This window comes from Diprion similis, chromosome 9 (assembly GCF_021155765.1).
Source record: "Diprion similis isolate iyDipSimi1 chromosome 9, iyDipSimi1.1, whole genome shotgun sequence".
NCBI lineage: Eukaryota > Metazoa > Arthropoda > Insecta > Hymenoptera > Diprionidae > Diprion > Diprion similis.
The window spans coordinates 250,204-274,351 of NC_060113.1; the positions used below are offsets into that span (position 1 = coordinate 250,204).

The window sequence follows — 24,148 nt, forward strand, 5'->3', positions numbered from 1 at the left end:
CCGTCTCGCATTGGTAGTCAGTGATGCGCGCAGGGTGAAGGTAGACGTACGGCGGTCGGGATTTCGACGCGCATTCCACACCACTATATTCCGAGTTGTTTGACGGGCGGACAAGACACTACCAACACTGTACAGCGAACACCAACCAAACCAAAGTTTAGTCCCGAGTTCGCCGGACTTTGGTGTGGGGTGAGTTTGTCAGCGCACGACCCGGTGTACGTGTTGTTTTATCGGTAAGTTTTGCGGGTACGGTTTCCGATTTAAACGAATCGTTTTATAGCAGAGACTGTTATTTTCCGACAAGAAAGTGCCAGAATCGTGATCATCTTTTCCCTCACTTGATGTGCGTGTGTGTTTTTTTTTTTTTTTTTTGTTTATTGTTTTTTTATTCGGAAACCTGTACGCTATACTTTGTGTTAAACGAAGAGTAAAGTTTACGCGGAACAAGTGGACAGGTATGTGTATACATTCGTCGCTGCGTTGCCAAGTTGCAACCAGGTGAACGTAACCGTTTGTATCATGATTGTGTTACCTGAGCTCGGCGTGCAACGCCTGCTGCAGGAAGCCTCGTATGCCGTCGTGATCTGACAATATACATACCTACACGAATCGCTGCATGTGAAGAGAATAAAGAAAAAAAATTAAAAATAAAAACATACGTGAAAAAGTTTTTCAAACCGGAGCAAGCGTCGACTTTAATAGCTCGTCGTTATAACGCATCGTGGAAATTTATTTATCTCTTGGAAAGTCGGAGTGTGTAAAAAGCTAGTGAGGAGGAAGGAAATAAGCGGAAAAAATGAGGAAGTTTTTTTCAAAAAACTCGTGCGAATTTTTGCCGATTGTACATTTTTTATCTACTCGTCGCATCGTATCCGCAATTGGCAACAATATTCGCGAGTGAACCCTGTTCAGTGTGGTGTCTTCTCTGCAGTGCAGGAAAACGGAAAAGTGCACAAGGCGGTTGTCCCCAGCTGCTGCCGCCGGCCCAGGCTGTGTTAGTATATAATGGAGAAACTCGACTGGCCAAATCGGCGACGAACCTTTCATCCGCAAAATTTGGTGAAAAGTGAAGGAAGCAAGAGGAGGAGAACAACTTCGTTGCGGAACTTATTTGCCGCTCTATCGTTCGTATGCATTGCGGGCGGCGCCTGCGCGACCGGTAAGTTTTATCATCATACTTGCATCTCTTCTATTCCAGAAATACGTGCGATAAATGCATCTCACATGCATCTGCTGCTATGCATCGTCTGTTAATTATACCCATGTGGTCAAATACAGGGACGCACGGTAAGCTGCGAAACCAATATCAAAGACTTTGGTGAAACGCAAAATAAAGAAAATTAAAAAGAAAGAAAAAAAAAAAAAAAAAAAAAAACGGAGTAAATGGAAGAAACCCGTTACGATTACCTTATCTGAAATTGGTTATCTGAACATGGTTTTATTTCCAACGTTACCCGTAATAGAGTTCATCAGACTCTCAGAGAGGTTTGCGTGCCGTTCACACGGTACGTTCAGCGTTCCTTAAAATATTGATGAAACAAAAGCAGCTAGCCAACAGGATTATTGCTTGCGCTCTTTAACTGTTGTAAGAAAATTTCAATCTACCGTCGGCCAGCATTTATCTACGAAACTGAACGTAAACCTACGTAAAATAATAACGCAGTGGCATACCGGTCCTCCCGAATATCGACTAGGTAAACGGAAATTCGAAAATTCTCCGAGAGAAACGGTTGGATTGAATTCACCTCGATGGAATTCGCGTGCGATTTCCGTCTGCCTTGAAAGGGGGGGGGGGGGGGGGGGGGGGCACCAGACAGGTACAAGAACACAAGCCAAGTCACCGGCACACATGTGTGATGCGGTGTAAGGAGGCCGTTTGCCTAGGTCACGTTCGCGATTTGAATTGGCTCCGGTTCAATGTGTCTGAACAAGAGGTGACTCGACGACGATGAGGAGAATAAGGATGGAATTATTGAGCTCTTGTCTGTCGGTCGGAGTTTCCTCGGTTCCCCGAGTTACGTCAGATTTTTCTTGGATTTTGTAGAGGAGATATTTATTGCGGAGTTTTTCCATTTCATTTTATTTCAGATTTTATTCTATTCGCGTTTACCGTTAACGTTACACGCTGCGAGGTGTCTCCATCGGTGATGGTATTAGTTGTCGAAATCGTTGGAAAATAATTAAGTATATAAGTATACTAGAAATCTCGCATGTAGTGACTAACGATCAATTCTCAGAACCAATTGATGCAGACTGTGTGTTAAAACTGATCGAACGACGACGTCGTAGTCGACGTCATGAACGTTACTGAGAACTATATATATATATATATACCAATCGCATATATCCTCCTCGTATTTGTATATTTAAATTATGCCTATGCACATGTACGAGAGGCACGCTGCATCAATTGAAATTTAATCATTTTCTCGTGTCCAGATATGTCGTTTATTATTATTTTATTGTGTAATATTTACACACTCAATATACGACACGTTATTTCATCCGCACGCATTCACAACTTTTCTTTCACCGCGTTGATCGCAGTCCCGATAATCGATTATATATCATCATTATGTTGGTATGGTACACGTATCTTGTTTATTATTATACTACAAGATACAAATACCTTTTTTTTAAACAGATAAATAATATTACAGATGTAGAAGGCACATTTCTCTTTAATATATATCTTTATCTGTACAGTTGTTATTATACATATTGGTTTACGATATTAGCACTGCACATTGGAGCATTCTCCACATGGAGATCACTAAGATACTTCAATTTGCCAGAAAGAAAGAGAGAAAGAGAGAAAAATAGAGACGCTGGTCTACGAATAATAATATATCGCGATAGGGTCTTCGATTCGTTTATTTGTCTCCAACGCCTGCAGGTCGAATGTCGCGGGTACGGTTTATAGCTTATATGCTGCGGCACAAAGACGTCTTTCACCAAATATTTTATTCTTTTCATTCATTTTTATCGACGATGCACCGTATGTACATTTATTACATGCACACACATGCCGAGGAGGTTTTTATACAGCAGTACGCTTTATTTATTATCTGTAAAATGTGCGAGAGGATCCAACGTATAGTAATGTATATATACCTATATGATACGAAGTAAGTATGCGCTCTTATACGTTATATGTATGTATGTATGTATATACGTATATACCGCGTACACATACAATATAGCTGTGGGGAAGAGATGAAGAAGCAGGCGGTCGAAGCTACTTGAGGTAGACCTTTGTACCTCATTAACCCCCTTTTTAACTTTTTCTCTTCTTCTCTTCTTCTCTTCTTCTCATTCTCCTTCCTTCGCGCTCTCTTCTGGGTGGTATTTCACGACTGGCAAATATATAATTGCACAGGATAGAACATTGAGATGAAATTTTAACAACTCGTCTGACTATAAATACTTGTCATATTCAATTGTAACTTATATATAATGTAACTACTTGTACTATATACTACATAATACGGAAATCTGAATCTCATATGTGTGTCTCTTAGAATTTCGTCGTCGTCGTCGTCGTCGTTAATGTAAAATTTTCACGCGACGTTTTGAGGAGGCGGTATCCTTTCCTCTAATTTAGATTTATTACGGGGGTTAATCCGACCAATTGTATGAATTGAGTTAAATCGTTGACGACACCCTCCTTCCCCCTCCTCCATATCCTCCCCGACCTCCCTTACATACACACACATTCCGGTTCTCTCAGTCACTTAAATGACGCAGCACGTGCCGGTGATGCTTGATTTAACTCGATCGTCTATATGTGTCACGTTACATGTCTGCTGTCTTCTATTCTACGAAGATCACGCGCGACACGTGTAAAATATAACTTTGCAGACTTTTCGCGTCACATAATAATGGGTATTCAAATTCTTCTATTATGTGTATTATAGGTAGGTATGTGTAAACGGATGATTCATCTTAAAATTAACAATGATGATAATAATAACGGTGCGACGAGTGTAATAACAGAGGTAATAATAATATAATATATTTCAGAGTGTTTTGGAAAAATAAAAAATTAAAACTTCATATTAAATTATAACGTATTTTATGAGATTGAATTAGAAATGAGACTTAATATTACAAGTGTTGGTCTTCATAGTGACGTAAATTGATGTAAGCAATAAAAAAAAAAGAAGAAGAAAAATTTACTCACGATTCTTTCTACATGAAAAAATAAAAAGTTTACAAAAGTGATAAATCCAAGGATAAATCACATAACGTATAACGCTTATCTTTCACACGAACATTTCTTTCAATCGAAACAAACTTTTCAAAGGGTCCCCGCACGGTGGAAATTGGCGAAATTACTTTTTTCTGAAACTGCCTAATATACATATATATATATATATATATATATATATAGTACGATATCGTCGTGGTGTGACTATGATATTATCAACCAAACTACGGTTACCATTATCCGCGATACATACTAGCGACAAATATACAGCTATATGTGCGATTCGTCGTTATCTTCCTGCGTGCATATCGGCAAGAATCGCATGTTCATCATCATGTATTTAAACTATAACGCAAGGAGCAGGTGTGCTGCATGTTTCATACACCTGCACGCAGGTACGCGTATCTACGTATAAAATGCCTCACCACGTGTATAGCTAGTAGGTTGCCGTATCAATTTACGATTGTAACACTATATTCGCATGGACGCTCTTGAGTAGAACAAGAAGAAGAAGACGAAGGAAAAGGAGAAAGAGGGAGAGGAAGTTTTGTGAAAAGGCTCTGGGAAGGTATAACCACTCACCAATATCCACCAAGGCATCGTGGCGTTGCATGTATACATATAATATATACATATATATGCATGGCAGGAAGTAGTGTGTTGGTACCACCGACGTCAGCTCAATCGAGGGAACAATGGATGGACAAGAGCGGCATCGGCAGCACCGCGAGGTTCGGGTACCCACCCTACCTACCTACCTACCACCTACCCTATATTTCGCATCAAGTTTGCTGCCACTGCGAATGCCGCTTATTATTATACCCATGCCCATGAAGAATTATGTATCTTTCCACCTCGGTTTACTTCACACTTATACAGCATTATAGTTATATGTAGGTAGGTGTCGGTGTGCTTCCTCCCTTCCCTTTCCTTCCTCACCTCACGTCTCTTTTCCTCCGCCACTTCTTCACGTTCGTCAACCCCTTATTTTTTACTTTATTAAGTACATGAAGTGACTCGGAAAAATCTTCTCTCTCTTTCTCTCTTTTTCTGGAAGGTATAATATGTGATGTCTTCTTTGTTACTGTGAGGTGGTTACTAGATAAATCTCTCCGAATTTGCTACGATTTTTGTTTATCTAGATTTCGATTTAGCAGCCACGATTTTTAACCGGAGATCAAAAGTTGATGGACAAAAAAAAAAAATAAATAAAATTATGTCTCAAAATCAGCGTTCTAGCGATACCGGGTGTAAAAATTTTACCTGACGGTGAAAATGAACACCTCGCAGTGACAACGAAAATGACGACCTTTTACGACGAATGCAAGTCTTGAAGCATGCGTCACCACTTACCTCTGGCAGCTAGGAAAATAGTTTAGAGGAAGGAGACCATGCCTTCTACGTGGTCACATACGTACACATATATATATACACGAACAGTGGTTTATACTACGCTGGATGAGAAGAAGATGAAGAAGAAGAAGAAGAATTACGTACCTGAATGTTCCTCCTCTTACGCCGGTGCCGCAGCGCACGGACCGGATGTCCCCACCACTTTTCCCTTTCAGCCTTTTTAACTTATACTATACACGTCGCATTATTATCATTATCGTTATACCTCCACCCTTTCATCATGCGTCATCATCATCATCATCATCAGCATCGTCATCATCGCCATACCGATTTTGTCATTTCTCATGCTGCTTGAAACACATACGTTTATGCAATGGATTACTATGTTGTTAGGGAATGTTACGTAGAATTTGAAAAGTAGAATATACTTTTTGCCCGTCGAGATGAGAGGAAAAATGTATCTCGAATTTGCAAAGATGCGAATATCTAATTCGTAGAATATTATCGTGGCGTAGAAAGTCTAAGATAGAGAAAATTCGAAGTTTGGAAAGTAGAGGAGTACGGAAAGACAAAATATAGAGAAAGGTTGGAACGTGGAATGGCAGAAGCCAGAATATTTATTTATTCGGTTCTGGTATATCATCGAGACGAATTCTGACGATTCTACATTTTGGCGTTATATATTATGACCTTTCTATTCTATTACTTCTTCGTTCAAAAATTCGATTATTCCAACCCTCAGATTCTTTAATCTTTCTATATTCTTCTATAACTAGAGTTACACCTGTAACAGCAACGAGTTTGAAGTTATTAACGTCATCGTAACAAAAGATTATGGGGAAAAATAATGACTATCATTTTCTTATTTTCACAATTAGTTTGTAGTAACAAAGATTACAAAATATCAGTATGTTTTCGCGATTCAACCGTTTTTCATCCTTAGTTACCTGCTAACTTCAAAATGGTTACTTCTAAGTACTAACTATACAAATGATTAGCACACCGTCCACGATTACTGTCGACTAGTCTTTACAACGTGTAAGAAAGGGGAAGAGAAAAGAGACGCCTAATGTGGCATGGAGAGGAGAAGAGGATGGATGGATGGATGGATGGATGGATGGATGGATGGGATGGATGGTCGACGGAGGAACGGAGTGAGTTCCGTCTCTATATTTCTCTCTAGGCTCGGGCAGCCGGTGCAACAACACCAGAGGCCACTGACCGCCCTCGGCAAGGTTCTCTCCTCGGGTCCCTTCCTTAGGGATAAAAGGAGAAACAGACCTGAGAGAAGACGGTAAAACAACGACGAACGACGTCGGGCCCAAAGCCAAGAAAGGAGGGGGAAAGTAATAGTATACCTATACTCACCCGATCAGCATCCTCGAAGGGTCTGTACGTTGGTGGAATTAGGATTAGAGAGCTCGTTGAACGAGGAGGAGAGGAGAACACCAACCATATATACTGAAGTTAGTTACGTTGTCGTAACGATTGATCGTACCTGAGGAAAAACCGTTACATACTTCGTCATAAAAAGAATGTATATTAATATAAATTTTGAAATTTTTCTTACTTTAAAATCATTCTTAGGTTAAGAAAATAGTTCAATTTTTACCTGCAATGTCTCGTCACGATAACGGTACTAACTTCATATATACTGTCGTTTCTATCGTTAACGATCTTATACACATCCACGTAATACACACGCCAATTCTCAGAAGTGGAAAATTCTGTATTTTCTATTCTTTTCGAGGAAACGATTTAAATTATTATATCGTCACATACACACACACACACACACACAAACGCAGGTTATGACCGTTATAATTACCTTTAAGAAGCTATACATACGGTCGTGACCTCGGGGAGTTCGAACTCACGGCACCTGCATTTCCATTTTAGGGATTATTATTGTTAAACCTTTGCTCTCATTGTTTGTTCTTTCTGCTCATGTACACCTTTACGTATATGCGTATTATATACACCTATTTCTATATACTCGGCAAATATTTAATTATCCATCGTTGCTCCAGTGTAGCCTTTAGCCCCCGTCACCCCTATTTTTTTTTTTTTTTTTTTTTTTTTTTCTTGAAAATTTCCTTTTGGTGGATTTATACGACCGTTGAAGATAGGACCAAAGAGAATCTCTGTTTTTCAATTTCGGAACAGTTTTCAAGTGTAATATATAGTCAAGTTTTGATAGAACATGAGTTTTGCTTTGTTGCGGTTTACTGTATTTCAGGTAATTCTGACTAAGGTGTTGTGATTTAACGATTATTTTTATAGAAATATTAATAATTTATTACACAATAGAGGGAAAAGAAGGAAAAAGATATTTTCAAAAACATTGTCAACACGCAATGTAGAGTTAGAGAAGTAGAAATTCCATTCACGTCTTCGTTCTTATTTACTCGACCTTGCGCGCATACTCAGAACGACGAACTTATACTCGAAGAAAACGTTGACGAATGGAATATCAGAGGAACGTTTGGAGCGTTGGAAGCTGGATCCTCGTGATATTGTTCAGCAGGTTCCAACGTGCTGGTGGGTCCTCGTCCTTATCCCGGGGTCCAGCATCTTTGATACTGTCCAGAAGTCCGCGTTCAAGGGTGGGAAGAAAGGACCGAGGGAGGCAAGCAAGCAAGCACACATGCACTTGTACGCCAGATTCTGATTCCTGTATAAGTTCTTCTTTTTCTTCTTCTTCTTCTTCTTCGTCTTCTTCTAACAGCAGCAACGTCGACTGTGAGACTCGACGGGACGTCGTGAACCTCTTGAAATGGGAAAAAGGGTCCCTTGGAGAAGACCCAAGGGAGATTGGAGAATAACAGACGCCGAGATCCATACATACGAGTCTGACCTTCGACTCTTCAACAACTACCAAAGAGATGATGATTCAAGTTCCGAATCTCTGCTAATAAATTAAATACGATTTGTTGTTCATGTCTTATATTGATGGAAGGAGGTGCTTGGGTGCAGCGTAAGGTGCACATTCACCGATCAACTATGCAGATGATCGTGAAACGGTATATTATATCCGGAGGGGACGTTATACACAACGTTTCGATGTCTCTTGGAATTACAATGGTTATTGATTGTGACGAGCATACAACCATTTGTGGTGAACCAACATATATATTTTATGTACATCAGGCGTGTGGTGCACGTTTTCCTCGTGCGTAAACCTAATGAATGTGCTTATGTAGGTACTTCAGGGGAACGTCTAAACCCTCCCATTCGTAAAGGACAAACCATCGCACTACCATATGCCTTCATTTGCATTTTGTGCCACTCTACTGCTGTTGCTCCATGGTGCGATACGACAGATGCTATGGGGCTCACGGTCATTCTTCTGTTATTAGAGGATAGGTCTGCTGCACTCACCTATAGTCGTAGCCACATGCAATTTCGCGATATATTGTCGTGTGGGGTTGATATGAAAGCAGGTCCCCATCCCACGTCATGAAATTGAATTTCGGTTGAAAACTCATTCGAGTTGTGAACGGATTTATTCTTTGCTTATGGCGGGGGGGGGGGGGGGGGGGGGGGGGGGGGGTTGATGTTCCAAACTTCAGAAGTTCCGAAAGCGCATAATTGTGAATTATTTGGATGGGGAAATTGAAGTGAAGACATATCAAAGTTGGACGAGAGAGCAGATCGTCCAAGACAAAGTAAGATCAAAGTGGCGAAATATTCCGATGATTCGGAATTTTGATGTTTCAGATTTTTTAATTTTCTGATTTCAGAACTTTGACTTGGCGGAGTTATGCCCATTCGGCATTTTTGAATTTTTGAATTTTCAGCATTGGGTTTCGTTCGGACTATTGTCGGAACTTTGATGTTTCGTCAAAGTTTGACTTCCTGCCTTTAAGTTTCGCTGCCAAAAAATTGGGAATTTAATTGGCACTTTTGGAAGTTTTTAAATTCAGAATTTAGACTCCGCCCCTTCAGTTTTTTTTTTTATCATGCGTATATGAAATTGCAAATTTTGCAACTGCAATATGCAACCGGTGCACAATTTTAGTACTTTGTATAGTCGTAACGAGTATAATATTATATTACAGTTGTTGAATCTTATTTGGCATATGGAATGACGACGTTTAATCGTTTTCTTTGCTCTTTTTGTATATTTCCTTCTTCTTCCGATCTCTCTGCATTCCTCGTGTACCTACGTACCTACACTACATACCTACGTATACTATATGCAGCACGTCTGCCGAGTCTAGTGTTGTAAAGACGAATAATATTCGAAATCAGCGAAACAAGGCAATTGAAATTCGAACGCGGAAAACTGTTGGACAGATGCCATCTCGGGTTCAAGGGGAACCACCTCCCAGTGTAGGTAGTAGAGATGTCTCGAAATTTGGTAAACTCGATTCATTCATTTATTTTCTTCGCAGGCAGGCAAGCAATAACGACTTAATTGATTTTTGGATTGTACGTTTTTTTTTTTTTTTTTCTTATCACAGTTCTCATTCTAGAATCGTAGATATTGTATGTATAGAAAGAAATACAATCTCATCAACGTTTAACCCTCTGAGTCATAGTGATGCGATGTAATGTTAATTGTTATTGTTAGCAACAAATTGATTGAAAAAAATCGTGAAAAGTAAAGGAACAATTCATACACATGTACGTGTTTTACATAAACTATAAATTTTTGGAGTCGCTGATTACGAATCTGAAATTGGATTTAAAAATTCAAGATGGCGGAACCAATATGGCGGACCAAAGATACAAATTCGATCGAGTCGGGAGAAAAAACTCTGTTCAGGGATTTTCGGGTTCGTTGATTACGAATCTGAGAATCTGAATCAGATTTCAAAAATTGAGTTTGGCGAATCAAATCAGCTACCGTGAGAATTTTCTCACCGTGTTTGATGAAATTTGAAATTTTCGTCCACCGTATTGGATCCGCCATGTTGAATTTTTTAAATCTGATCTCACTGACAAAGTTGGCGTTTCGCAAGTGAATACGTAAAAAAGATTAACAAAAATAATCTGTGCAAAAAAAAAAAAAAAAAAAAAAGTTTGCAAAATATCAGAGTTCAAGAACGAAGTGGGCGGAAATCCTCTCACATATATATATATATATATATAATAAATACGTGAAGTGGACTGTCACCGTTACCGCAAAGTAAGAGAGGAGGAGATTCTATCCAACGATGTACAATTTTTACCCAATACAAAAAATAATATGACAAAGAAGAGTGAATGAAAGTTTCGAGGGTCGATCGGTGCTCCAGCTGAGTTTAGGAGGTTAGGACGTCGTTCCGTCGGACCTGCAAAACGTTGCGCATTGCGTCTTGCGGAACGCAGCCTCTGTACAAAGCCTATATAGGTATACAGATCCCAGCTACTCCACAGTATGCGCTGCACGTGTATATATATCATAAACCTAACCTATACAGTGAACGGGGCGAACTGCATTTTGTAGGTGGTCAACCTGCCGCTCGGTGTTCTGTTCGTTGTTATATTTTCCGGATATCATTGCACTGCGCGATAGTCTTTAAAAAAATGAAATAGATGCAAAAAATTTAAAAAAAAACGCGTTGAAACTTTTGGAATGAACTATTACGGCCAATTTTGAGGACATTTTTTCTTTAATATCCACGTCGGGCAGTCTTATCGTTTTATCTTATATATATATATATATATATATATATATATATCTATATGTATACCTATATCCTATATATATATATATATATATATATATATATATATATATATATATTGTGCACATAAGTGTATCGGATATAGATAAAGTACAACGCGGTGGTGTAATAAATTGTTATCTCATGCTTGCAGGCTACGGCTCGATTACCTAATACTTCCAATCAATGATAGTGCAGCTTTTTCGCTTCTTCTTCTCTTTTCGTCTTCTTAAGTGGTTCGTTTGATCAACTTTTTATACGTTTATACCCCTATACGGTTCTATATTATTATACGCGTCGATTCTTGGGCAGAAATAAACAGAGAGATAGAGATAGAGAGAGAAAGAGCGAGACAAAGATTCCTTGATAGAGATTTGATTAGTTAGATGCATGTTACTGCGTGAGAGATAAATGTCGTGTTTTTTTCTTTCTGACTTTTTCTTCTACTTCTTTGTATATAAGTAGTATTTTTATTTTTTTTACTCAAAAGTTATGATTTGACGCGATTACGAATACGTTTGCGTTACTTTTGTGATTTAGGTATAATACGAAAATTGTTTGCTTTGTATATTAATGAATTTATGAAGAGCAAGATTTATAAAAAAAAATTTGAACGTTACAAATTTTACTCACTTACTGTTATAAGTATTATTTAAACGTATTTTAAAATTTAAGCAGCCATACTTCTATGTGTATATAGTATACAGTTTTAATTCATTCGATAAGACATTCCTCCTTATAATTACATATTCAAGAGGATACTTAAATTTCTTCGACATGACACGATTTGTCAGGTATTCTCGGCAGAGTTTTTTGCCAACCCAACCCAGCGGCAAACGTTTTTATAGGTATACTTGTTTCTATGTAACAACGTCTCGTCAACACGCTGAGCTCTCGGCTCACACGAATCCACGTCTTTCTTTCTTTCTTTCTTTCTTTGTTTTTTCAATCACGTTGCAAGTAAATGGATAAAAAGGATGAGAAAGGAAAAGGTTTTATATTATACAAATTTTACTCTCTAAGTAAGAAAATCGAAACTTCGTACATATATTTACATGCAGTTCATATCATACGTTTGTCACGTTCAGAGGTGTCATACGTCGCGTCGGTTTTCTGTTTAAATGGAATTTCTTAATCTTCTCAGTCTCCCGTCTCTGCGGTACGGATGTGCAGGATACGCATGATTTATACTTCTACTAATTATACTTGCAGGAACGGCTGGCTGCAATGAGCTAGGGGTTTAAAATCGGGCAAACCCTTCGTTTACATCCACCACCACCCCCGATTTCCTCCTCGAGTCAACCTTTGCTCCACGTTCTAGGCGTCATCTCAAAGACTGTTCCTGGAATGTGGAAAAGGCGTTTATACTCTGGATTTTTTCCGGAACAGCTGCTTCCTTCCTTCCTTCCTTTCCACGTGCTTTATTCTGTAACAGCTGGATCCTGGAAGTTTAAGGGGGGGGGGTCCCACTTTTCAAAACTCGGTTAATTTCCTTACTCACGTATAAGGTGTATAGTATCGTTGAAATAATATCCTTTAAAATACAGTAGAATATTGTTAATTGTTCTCATCTTACATGTTACCGTGTGTATACATATGCATATGCGTGTTTTAGCTTCTACCGTATACCTATATCGCAAAAAGGCATGCAGGAGGAGGAACACCTCATGGAAAAAGGACAATGGAACCACTTATTAACCCTCTGTAAAGCGGCGGGCGAGATACTTACATACTGAGCTCTTGTTTCGAGCGGATCTATGCGGATCGCGTTGTCGCGAATATCTAGTCTCTAGCGGGTACTTACTGCATACGTGCACGCGTATAGAGATGGATTTAGATCCGCTGCTCTGCCCTTTTTTTTTTTTTTTCTTTTTCTATTTTTTTCTTGTCGTTGAGACTGCAGCGTAGGGGTAGAATTTTTACCGGATGTTCCATGTCGTGTGAGAACGAAGTTAGTCACGTTAGTGCAACAATGAATGTTTATTATGAGAAATCATTGTTACTCTTCGCACATTTGGAATCGTCTGAAATTTGCTAAAGCATGATAAACGCGAATCGTACCGATAGATGTTTAAAAATTAAATTCTTGAAAGTCGATCTGTAAGGTTTTTTTTTTTTTTTTGCAAAATTTTTTGCTACTTTCATACTTTTGGATCCGATTATAGGCGTAGGACGTACCTGCGGTGTATATATATATACATATAATGCTTAGCTATCCATTTCCTGCAAGCATTTATTATAGAATAATTCATTGAAGCGTTACACGGAGAGTAAAATCGTGTATAATCGTAACAACTTACTCTTTCGAAATCCACCAAGTTTCACGGTGATTGTTGTGTATATATGTATACACATTATTATAATAGGGATTGTAGTATAGAGTGATGTAGAAAGTGGAAAAAGAGTTATGGTCAAATCGTATTAGCTGAAATATTATAGAACGAACGATCGTGGATCGATTAGTAAAACCTATTTTTATTTAACGATTTACGAAATTGTAGAATAATAACAATTACTCGTCTTTGAAAACTTGAGAGTCTTTTGTCAGTGCTATTTTGTATGGAAGATACAAAAATGAAATTTCGGAAACGGGAAATGGTCGAGACTATAATTGTGTGTACATATGCATATAATTATACATATACATAACAGAGAAATGTAAACGAGTAACGTTTCACAACCGCGGTGTTGTTGCATATATATATATTTACTTCCTTTGCGCTTGCCAAGCGTGAATGATTCAGTTTCGCGAATCAGCAGCGTGCAACATCGTGTTTATGGTGATAATCCTACAATTTTATCTTTTGTCTTCTTTATTCTGCTTAGTGTTTTATTCATCCCGCTTCTAGACATTGTCTCTAGTTTATACAACGCTGCGTGGATTATATAATTATGTATATTATTAAAAGAAAATTGCGGGGAGGGGGGAGAAAATTGGAGTGCTCCTTAATTCTTAACGACTGTAGGACTGTGTGATGCGAATGTACAGTCGTTGCCACGACTTTTCATAATATTAAAGTGACTCTTTATACGGCAGCGAATAAAGTTGCGGAATAAAGACTTTATTCCGCAGTTTTGACGCGCAGTTCGAAGTGCGCATTCCAAACTGGCGAATAAAGTAACTTCGTCGAAGAGATCGCGACATAACCTCACTCTTCGTTTTGCTTTTCAATGCCGGTTTATGGGCCTTGCCACATAAATAGCTATTTCCCAACTTCAATCTCGTAAAATATTATCACGATACCTGTACCTATCTACCCTGCTCTGAAGGTATGGTAGACACCTACATATAACTGCTTCATTCTGGGCTATTCAAAGGTGCGCTCTTTAACGTGAAGACCATTCATTCTGTACACAAGCCCGCGTGTATGTACCTATGATATAGTGTAAACCTAGTCCTACGATCGTTGTAGGTACGCGTACCAAAGGTTCGCCTGTCTATCAATTTTCAAGTAGGTTGGTATAAAGAGACGAAGACGGCTGCGGCGGGGTGGGGGGGGGGGGGGGGGGGGGGGGGGGGGGGTCGAGGGGCTTCTTTATTCTGTTCTATGCCTCGTACTTGAGCCTAAAATACCTTGCGTTTCACCCTATAAATATAGGAAAATATTGAGAAAATATTTGTTAACGGAAAAAGTGAATCGAATATGGTTACCCACGTTTTTTTCAATGATCAACCAAAATCGTTTGTATATCTATCTATCTGTATATTAGAAAGAAAACACGCCGTATGATTATTTATAAACAATTAAGATTGAAGCTGCGATTGTGATTCGTCGGTACCAATTCATCACACTCTTATGTATATATATATATATATCATTCATCTAGACAATAAACAGGCACGCGTGCATATTATTATCCAGACATACCGTGTATTGTACATACATACATACATACATACATACATACATACATACATACATACATACATACAATCTCGTATTAAAACGGACGTACGGCTTGAGGAAGGATCGAATAAACAAACGGTTGAAACTGTTTTTAAACGCCGCCGTCGGCGGCGATCTCCTCCTCGTTTAGGGGCGAAATACGGTTTTTGTTTTTGTTTGTGTTTTTTTTTCTACTTTTTCCACCCCACGGCAAGAATCACCAGCGCACTAACTTAACCGGCGCGTTTCTATTTCCTCCGTATCCACTCGTCGTTACGAACCGAGTTTATTTACAAAAATTCTTATCCCCTTGAGCCTCGAAGAAGATCCTCCACGTCTACGCTGTCATAAGTGGTTTATTTCTCCGGTATAAGTGCGGGTGCTACCGCTATAGGGTTATGTGTAAACATGAATAAACTGAAGGAAAAAAAGAAGGGGGGGAAATGATAATGATGATAATAATAATTCTAAATAGCATTTTCCTTGACGCCTCTCATCCTGTGTTCGATTATTTTGTTTGTTTATTAAATTTTTTTTTTTTTCCTCATTTCTTTACTTCCCCTTTCGTCGAGGAAACGTAAAAATAGAAGATTTTAACCACCTGATGAAAATGATTTGAACCGAAGACGGTTGTTTTTCAATGATTGACGTGCGCGTTGAGAAATATTAAGCGAATCACAATTTGTCACTGTATAGTGGAAAAATGGTTAATTATTTTTCAAGGCGAACTTGATTCGTATTCGAAAAAAATAACGTGTTTTGTTGAAATTTTTAGCATATAACGGGCAAAATCGAAATAATTTTACATTTTTATTGTTTGAAAAAAATATGGTGTGCAACACGAGTGGGAAAAAGTGACGATTCCGGTTTCATGCGATGCCGTCAGGTTAGCTTCATGTCTACTCGAATCATGCCAGAATGAGAAAATTCGATCACAAAGCGAAGTATCTTACGAGGTGAGGTGAAAATCTGAAAAAAAATTAGCTCATTGTTTTTTAAATTATTTGACGTTCATTTCGGGGTGGTGAAACGGAAAAAATTCGTCATATATATATATATGTATATATATATATATAGGTATATGCAGCCGGGTTTCGATTGTTTGGTTCTTTGTTCCACGCGGAAAAGGGAGCTTAGGGACTTTCTTGAAACATTTTGGAACCGTAAAGTACGACCGGGGCACAAAGGAGGCATAAGGTCTACACGAGATGAAAAGAATGCGGACTGCCGGAATCTAGGGGCCGCATACCTACAGAGTGACGCGCACCGGCACTGCGGTTATTGCACACACTTTCTCACAGCCGAGTCTCTCTCCTCTCTCTTTCTCTCTCTCTCTGCTCAACCTGCAGATCACACCATGAATATTTATGCTGTAATAATTTTTTGCGTCTTATCGTAATCTTCCATCCTGATTTATCGTTTTCGTACCTAACTAAGCATGCGATTTAATTAAAATACCCGCATGTATTAATTGTTTTGAATGAAAATAAAAGCAATTAAGTTCAGCAAACCTGAACCAACTAGCATTATAACTTCTCGACATTCCTGTTGGAAATCTTGAGGTCCTTTTTGCCATACGAAAGCAACTTTTTTCTTTTCTTTTTTTTTCCTTTTGTGGGGTACGGATTTTCATCAGGAATTTACCATTCGAGGTTCATCCGTTCGACCTGAACCACCCATTATTTTGTATTAGGCATTTCCGTTTTCCATCTGGTCGACTGGCTTAATGACGATGTTGTTTTATATATATATACATATATACTAGATTATAGACAAGTTCAGGAATATCGTGTACCGCTAGTTCAACCTTCGTAATTTCTGTATACCTGCCTTATATATATAATTGTATATACATGTATACATATATATGTAATATGTATACACATACCTAGACCTACATCGTAAAGATCGATCCTTATGTCTTTGACTATTGAAAATTTTTATTTATTTTGTTTTTTTTTTGTCATTTTTCAGAATCACTACAGGAGCCACGCTTCATAACACAACCCTCCAGCAGCGGCAGTATCCTCAGCGAGGGTCGAACGAAAATACTGCAATGTCAAGCGAGAGGTTTGTACGATTACGTTATAGGTATAGAATCCAATCCAATCAATCACCTTGCCATGGGTATAATATGGCTGTAATTGTTTATACACACACACACACACACACACACACACACACACACACACACACACACACATACGTATCCGTATACATCGTCGTGGTGCTTTTTGTCCTCGTCGAACACTCTCAGGTGAAAAATATATATCACGTGACAGATAGAGACACCTCATCCGGTGGCCAAATGAAACCTTGTCGATGCACAAGTCGCCTGTAACTTGATCACGTGACCCTTGTAATAATAGAATTAAATCGAACCAAGGGTGGATATGGATGTATGTATGTGTGTATGTATGCATGGTATGTATGTACAGCTATACAATACGCTTCGCGTTTCGATTTAAGCAAAATTACACATCTCGTTGATTTTTGCTTTTACTTTTTATTTATTTATTTTGTTTTTTTTGACTTCCGCCAAGATTCTTGAAACTGACTTTGAAACAATGAGACACCTGTAGCTGGTATGTTAACGACTTGGTTTGATAATCATTATTCATCCGTTCATCCGAAATTACAGGATATCCACAGCCAAAGTATCGATGGTTCAAAGATGGATCACCGCTGAACAACGAACTCAGTTCCGAGCCATACTATCGCATTTTAAACACTCGAAGAGAAGATGCTGGGATATATTATTGCGTGGCCAGTAACGAAGTTGGTTCCATATTTAGCGAACGGATAGCGTTTTCGGTTGCTTGTAAGTAGTGATGATTGATTGATTGATTGATAATGATAATGATAATTTATTGGAATCCAGGGTGAAGTTGTAACGTAAGTTTTAATACAATAAATTAACGGAGCTCTCTTTTACTGTTCTCGCGAAAGATATGGAAGTCTTTGAAGATTTAACCGAGCGTGCGGTACTCGTCGAATCGGGGGATGCTGCTGTTTTAAACTTGCCGGAAATCGAAAGTCATCCGATTCCCGAAGTTGTATGGCTGACTGCTTACGGGCCGTTGGCCTACGACATCAAGTATGCAACCACGGCTAATCAGCACACCCTTCTTATTCTATCAGCTTCGGAAAGCGACATGGGATACTACAGGTATGTATGGGAATACATTTTTATCACCCAGAGTTATAATGTCGTAGCGATTTTTCGATGACTGTATAGATTTTGTAAAATATTTTTTTTTATCCTCTTACATAGGGCGAGAGCGATAAACACCCAACTCGGCAAGGAGGAAAACAGCCCATTCTTCAAACTCCAAGTGACCGGAGATCCGAACAAAGAGATCGCACCCAATATCATCGTAAAGCCTCAGGACATGCAAATAGTTAAGGACCATCCAGTCACTTATCTGCATTGTATAGCCAACGCAAGGTATGTTATCGAACTGATGAGAAATTGTAAGTTAATTGAAAGTGGAAAGCTGTGAAAACTGGATTTCTTTTCTTTTATCACGTTTTCTATCGTTTATATTATAGGCCGTTACACGAGCTGGAAACTCTCTGGTACAAGGATGGTATACCGATCGAAAATTCCGGTATATCTTACAACTTCAGGGATCTATGGAACCGAACACTTGGTCTGTTATCTGCAAATTTGACCCACACTGGCCAATACACTTGTCACGTAAGCCTGAGGACCGGAGGCTATCCGACTGTCACCGCGAGCGCTAATATCACCGTTTACGGTGAGGAAATAGACTGACGATTTTTTTTTTACATGAATTTAAGCATGCTACCGATATTAATCGTTTTACGGCTGCCTGAGAATAAAAAACTATGTAAATTATTGCAGAAAAACCTACGTTCATTAACGAATTGAGAAGGGAAATTCTTGGAGATTATGGTTCGACGATATCCATACCATGCGATGCTGTTGGTGTACCACCCCCAAAAGTTAGCTGGTTTAGAAATGCTGCTTCTGTAGATCATCTGTTGGGGTTAAGGTAGAAAAATCATCGATTTTAAAACGTGGCAATGATTTTTTTACCACTGTTTGTCAAGTTTTTCAACACGTCTATGCATTTAGGTACGACATGGAGGAGGATGGCTCTCTCGTTATTCGTAAATTGACCATGGAGGACTCCGGCATGTTCCAATGTCTCGCGACTAACGAAGCCGGGGAGTCATCTGTTTATACGTGGCTTAAGGCCAAAAGTAAGTCGTATTTGTCTTGCGAGTTCGGTTGTTTTGTTCTTTTTTTTTTTTCCATGCAAATAATGAATTTTCGTACGAGTGTTTTCTATTTTGGGTAATTTAATTATTTGCTGGAATCGCATAAGTGGGTAACGTTTATTGGTAATAATCATTTACATTCTTTTTAATGATGTGTTCTCGTTGGGCAGAGGTATCGGGGACAGGAAGAATTGGAAAACGTGTCGCTCGCCGGGCAGCTGGCTATAATGTAGTCAGAGTTCGTCAGTTTGAACGACAGTTTAAGTTCTTTCAATATCCAAACAGTAAGGAAAAGTTGCAGTTTTGGACAAAAAAAATAGCAAGAGCAACAAAACTAAAAAAATATATAAATAAAACAATTGCTCCGTAGCTTGATTAGGCCTGAGATACCTACCACTTTTAGAATAATCGTAGGCACGTGCTTGAGTTTGCAGATATTTGTACAGTTCACTATTTGTTGCTTGTTTCCTTTGTTTGTATTTGAAATTTTTTGGTTTTTATTTAGTTGATACTGAACATTTAGGTACACATATAAATAGTAACAGCGGATGGGTTTGATATTACTGATTATATTTACATGCGCATTTACATTTGTTTGATTACATTTACTTGGCACAGGTTTTGTTATGATTGAATGCCGACTGTATTGTGCTATACCCTATGGAATATAAAAGCCAGAAGTGATTTTGGCGTAGCGAGTAGTTATTATTGTCAGAACGGCGTGATAATTGCGTTTTCATTTATCCTCTTTACTTGGTTTATTACAGAATTAATTTTTGTTTTGCACTGCACCTAGATATTTTTTTTTCTTTTTTTGTCCTCTGCTTATAAGGAAACTCAACAGGCACAGACTAAATAGGTATCAGTCAAATCACACGCTTCACATAGTTTAGTTGTAATATCATTATGACGAATTACATCGAAACGTGCACGAATCTCGAAATACCTGTTGATTTTACTTGTATGATTTTTTTCTGTCTCCTTGGCATTACTTTTTACTTCCCACAGATAGCACTTGTGCATTTTCATATAACGAAATTATTTCAGTCACCCAATTGGATAATTTTGTATATGGTACATACACGTCACTTACCTCTGTATCAAAGCTGCAGTATAAATTTCTGACAATGTCATTACATCTACGCGTTTCACGTCGAACCTTATTAACCCAACTCTTTTTTTTCTTCCAAATAATACTAAAATATCACTCAATTCAATTTTTGATTGGAAGGCAAAAAAAATGCGGTGATATTATGAAAATTATACTGTGGAATTGGAGTTGTAATTATTTTAGTTTTGATTATAAAATCATACAGCCTGTTAATTGCATGATAGAAGTGCAGAATAATAAGAGAGGATATTAATCTGTTAGAAATTGTGTTACAGCATCGATACCAGTTATGGAATCGCCACCTCAAAACGTAACTGTCTTGGACGGCAAAGACGCTTCGATAACATGCAAAGCTGTTGCTGCGCCAGTGCCAAATGTCACATGGATTTATAACGGTAGTGTAATCAAGCACCACATTACCTTACCAATGCCTGCCAATTTCATAGTATATTAAAGCTAATGCTTTTTCCTCGCTCTTAAAGACGCAGATACTGTAGAAGTTGCCGGTAGAGTTCAAATTCTAGAGAACGGAGATCTGCTGATGTCAGCTGTAATGCCGACTGATGCTGGAAAGTACACGTGTATCAGGGCAAACGAAGCAGGCTCAGTAAACGGATCGGCCTATCTCACGGTATTGGGTAAGTCTATAAACTTTCCCTGATTTCTGACCTTTCGCCTACAACTTCTTAACAAGGTAATTAATATTTTTTTACTCTTCTCTTCAGTGAGAACACAAATTATTCAGCCACCGGTTGACACGTCGGTTCTACTCGGTTACACTGCCGAACTACAATGCAAAGTTTCCAGTGACCCAAAAGTGCCGTACGATATCGCCTGGTTTCACAACAAACAGTGAGTTGAATTGTTTCTAGTAATTTCCTTGATATACATTTGACTAGAACAGTGGAGACAATTTACGCTTCTTTTATAATCAGGGTTATAAATACAAGAGCGAGTCAAAGAGTGAAAATGCGAGACGACGGGGCCTTGGAACTTGCTGCAGTGAGAGCTTCTGATGTAGGAGAGTACATGTGTTCTGTAGTATCTCCTGGGGGAAATGATACGAGGAAAGCCCGTTTGAGCGTTATAGAATTACCTTTTGCACCTATAAATGTACAGGCTGTGAGAATGGAGGAAATATCGCCACGAACGATCAACGTTAGTTGGGTGCCTGGATTTGATGGAAATAGTCCGACGAATAAATTCATAATCCAAAGACGAGAGGTGCCCGAATTAGGTAATTGATCCTTCTAAAGATAGCGTAAACATCCGTCTGAAAAATCTTTTTGAACACTGTTGACCGCATTCTTTGCCCATGTATCCCTGCAGGCCCCATACCTGACCCACTGTTAAACTGGGTTACTGAGCACAGTAACGTATCGGCCAGTAGTCGTTGGGTTCTCTTAGACAGCCTGAAAGCAGCAGCCGCATATCAGTTCCGAGTTAGCGCCGTAAACAATGTCGGAGAGGGCCCTCCGTCAGATCCAAGTAACGTCATGGTGCTTCCGCAAGAACGTGAGTGGAATTCAAACGGTCGGAACTGTGAAATGATAACGATCTATTTTCCTTACTTTTGGATTTTCTTTATTTTCAACAGCACCATCCGGTCCACCTCTGGGATTCGTCGGATCGGCGAGATCGTCTTCGGAAATAATAACTCAATGGCAGCCCCCCCTAGAGGAGCATCGTAACGGTCATATTTTGGGATATATATTGCGATACCGATTGTACGGCTACAACGACAGTCCTTGGACTAATCAGAACATCACAAATGAGGCGCAGAGAAATTACTTGATAACGGATTTGATAACGTGGAAAGATTACATAGTTCAAATTGCAGCGTACAATGACAAAGGTGTTGGAATATTCACCGAGGGTGTAAAGATTAAAACTAAGGAAGGCGGTAAGCTGCAAATATCATAATTGCTTGAACCAGTCCAATCTGACTTGCTCTTTCGATTCCTCTTTTTTTACTTTATGCAATTATTTTATTGTAATCGAATTTGAACAATTGACGAGAGAATTCTTATATTCTCTTTACAGTTCCTGAAGCCCCGCCAACAAATCTGAAAGCCAGAGCAAGAAATTCTACGGCTGTAGAAGTATGGTGGAAGCCTCCTAATCCCCAGAAGATAAACGGCATAAATCAAGGCTACAAATTACAGGCTTGGATCGGTGGCAATTTTACCGAAGAAAATGAGTTTAAGTCGACGACCGTTCCACCGAGCTTATTTGACCCCTTGGCTGAGCAGAGTGCCACGATTACAGGGCTGAAAAAATACACATTGTACAATATTACTGTCTTATGCTTTACCGATCCAGGAGACGGGGAGCGAAGCGCACCCGTTGAAATACGTACGAGTGAAGATGGTGAGTTAGATGGTTATCGATCACTTCATTAATTTGCGGTCATCTTCTCTCCATGACTGGCTACAAAATTGGCGTTGATTTGTTTGATTGCATACTCAAGTTCCTGGTGCCATTGAAAATCTTCAATTTGACGAAATCAGCGACCGGGAGGTGACTGTGCGATGGAGCCCACCGCATGAAACTAATGGAGTACTCACTGGTTATCAGTTGAAATATATGATCAAGGATTTACCAGAATCATTGCGGGTCGAAAATTTCACGGCAGACGTAAAATCGACAAAAATTCAACATCTACAGGTAAGGTTGAGGTGCATAAAGGGAGCGGCAATCTTTGACTTGTTTTACTGTCTCTCGATTTCGTCAGCCCTCATGATCAATTAATCCAATTCGTACTTGGAAAATTCTTGGTGAATACTCTCTAGTAACTATTTCTTCATCTTCAGGCAACGACACATTATAAGTTTGAGGTAACTGCTTGGACGTCGAAAGGTGCGGGTAAATCGAGAATTGCAACGATCCAATCAGGCGTTGAGCCAGTGCTGCCAGAACCCCCGACCAAATTGGCTCTTTCAAACATTGACGCCTTCTCTGTAGTTCTTCAATTCACCCCCGGATTCGATGGCAACTCATCGATCACAAAGTGGACCGTACAGGTAATGTTGATGTCACAAATCATCTCATTTTCGGTAGCAAGATTCTTATGCAGGCTAGCTAGATGAACCATCATTTGCAAACTTTGAATCAACAGGCACAAACATCGCGAAATATGACATGGTACACTGTCTATGAGGTATCTGATCCCGATGCAAGTACCATCACCGTTGAAGGATTGACCCCATTTATGCAGTACAAGTTGAGACTAATCGCCAACAACGTTGTCGGTGTGTCTGAACCATCCGAACCAACGAAAGAATTCCAAACAATCCAGGCGCCTCCTTCGCATCCACCTCGAAACGTCACCGTCAGAGCTATGAGTGCGACCGAACTACGCGTCAGATGGATCGTCGGTTTCACTTTGAATGATTTTACTGAAAGACTGCTAAGACTGTGTATTTCCAAATCTTATGTGTTTTCATTGAATTACAGCCGCTGCAGCAAATAGAATGGTATGGAAATCCTAGAGGGTATAACATTACCTACAAAGAGCTGAGGACGAACAAGTCTAAGAGCATATCTATCGAAGACCACACAGCAAATTCGTACATACTGGAGAACATGGAAGAATTTGCGCTCTACGAAATTGTTATGAAGGCTTATAACGATGTTGGTTCATCTTCTCCTAGTCCTGAGGCGATCGAGAGAACCCGTGAATCGG

General features: G+C 39.1%; 1 protein-coding gene across 5 annotated transcripts in view; it reads left to right on the forward strand.

Annotated features, from left to right (window-relative positions):
• Nucleotides 1-787: 787 nt before the first annotated feature.
• Nucleotides 788-24,148, forward strand: part of LOC124410590 (protein sidekick) — a 28,938-nt gene continuing 5,577 nt past the window's right edge. For 3 of the 5 annotated variants that reach the window (XM_046889077.1, XM_046889078.1, XM_046889079.1), the window contains exons 1-20: nt 788-1,159; nt 17,079-17,174; nt 17,746-17,925; nt 18,054-18,273; nt 18,379-18,552; nt 18,657-18,865; nt 18,973-19,123; nt 19,207-19,334; nt 19,523-19,636; nt 20,739-20,858; nt 20,946-21,101; nt 21,189-21,315; nt 21,399-21,700; nt 21,793-21,978; nt 22,061-22,366; nt 22,507-22,833; nt 22,934-23,130; nt 23,277-23,486; nt 23,582-23,836; nt 23,920-24,148. In XM_046889077.1, coding sequence (XP_046745033.1) covers nt 1,006-1,159; nt 17,079-17,174; nt 17,746-17,925; nt 18,054-18,273; nt 18,379-18,552; nt 18,657-18,865; nt 18,973-19,123; nt 19,207-19,334; nt 19,523-19,636; nt 20,739-20,858; nt 20,946-21,101; nt 21,189-21,315; nt 21,399-21,700; nt 21,793-21,978; nt 22,061-22,366; nt 22,507-22,833; nt 22,934-23,130; nt 23,277-23,486; nt 23,582-23,836; nt 23,920-24,148 — 3,841 coding nt within the window. In that variant the 5' untranslated portion in view covers nt 788-1,005. The remainder of the gene's footprint in view (nt 1,160-17,078; nt 17,175-17,745; nt 17,926-18,053; nt 18,274-18,378; nt 18,553-18,656; nt 18,866-18,972; nt 19,124-19,206; nt 19,335-19,522; nt 19,637-20,738; nt 20,859-20,945; nt 21,102-21,188; nt 21,316-21,398; nt 21,701-21,792; nt 21,979-22,060; nt 22,367-22,506; nt 22,834-22,933; nt 23,131-23,276; nt 23,487-23,581; nt 23,837-23,919) is intronic. The other 2 variants (XM_046889080.1, XM_046889081.1) reach the window with 1 other exon arrangement.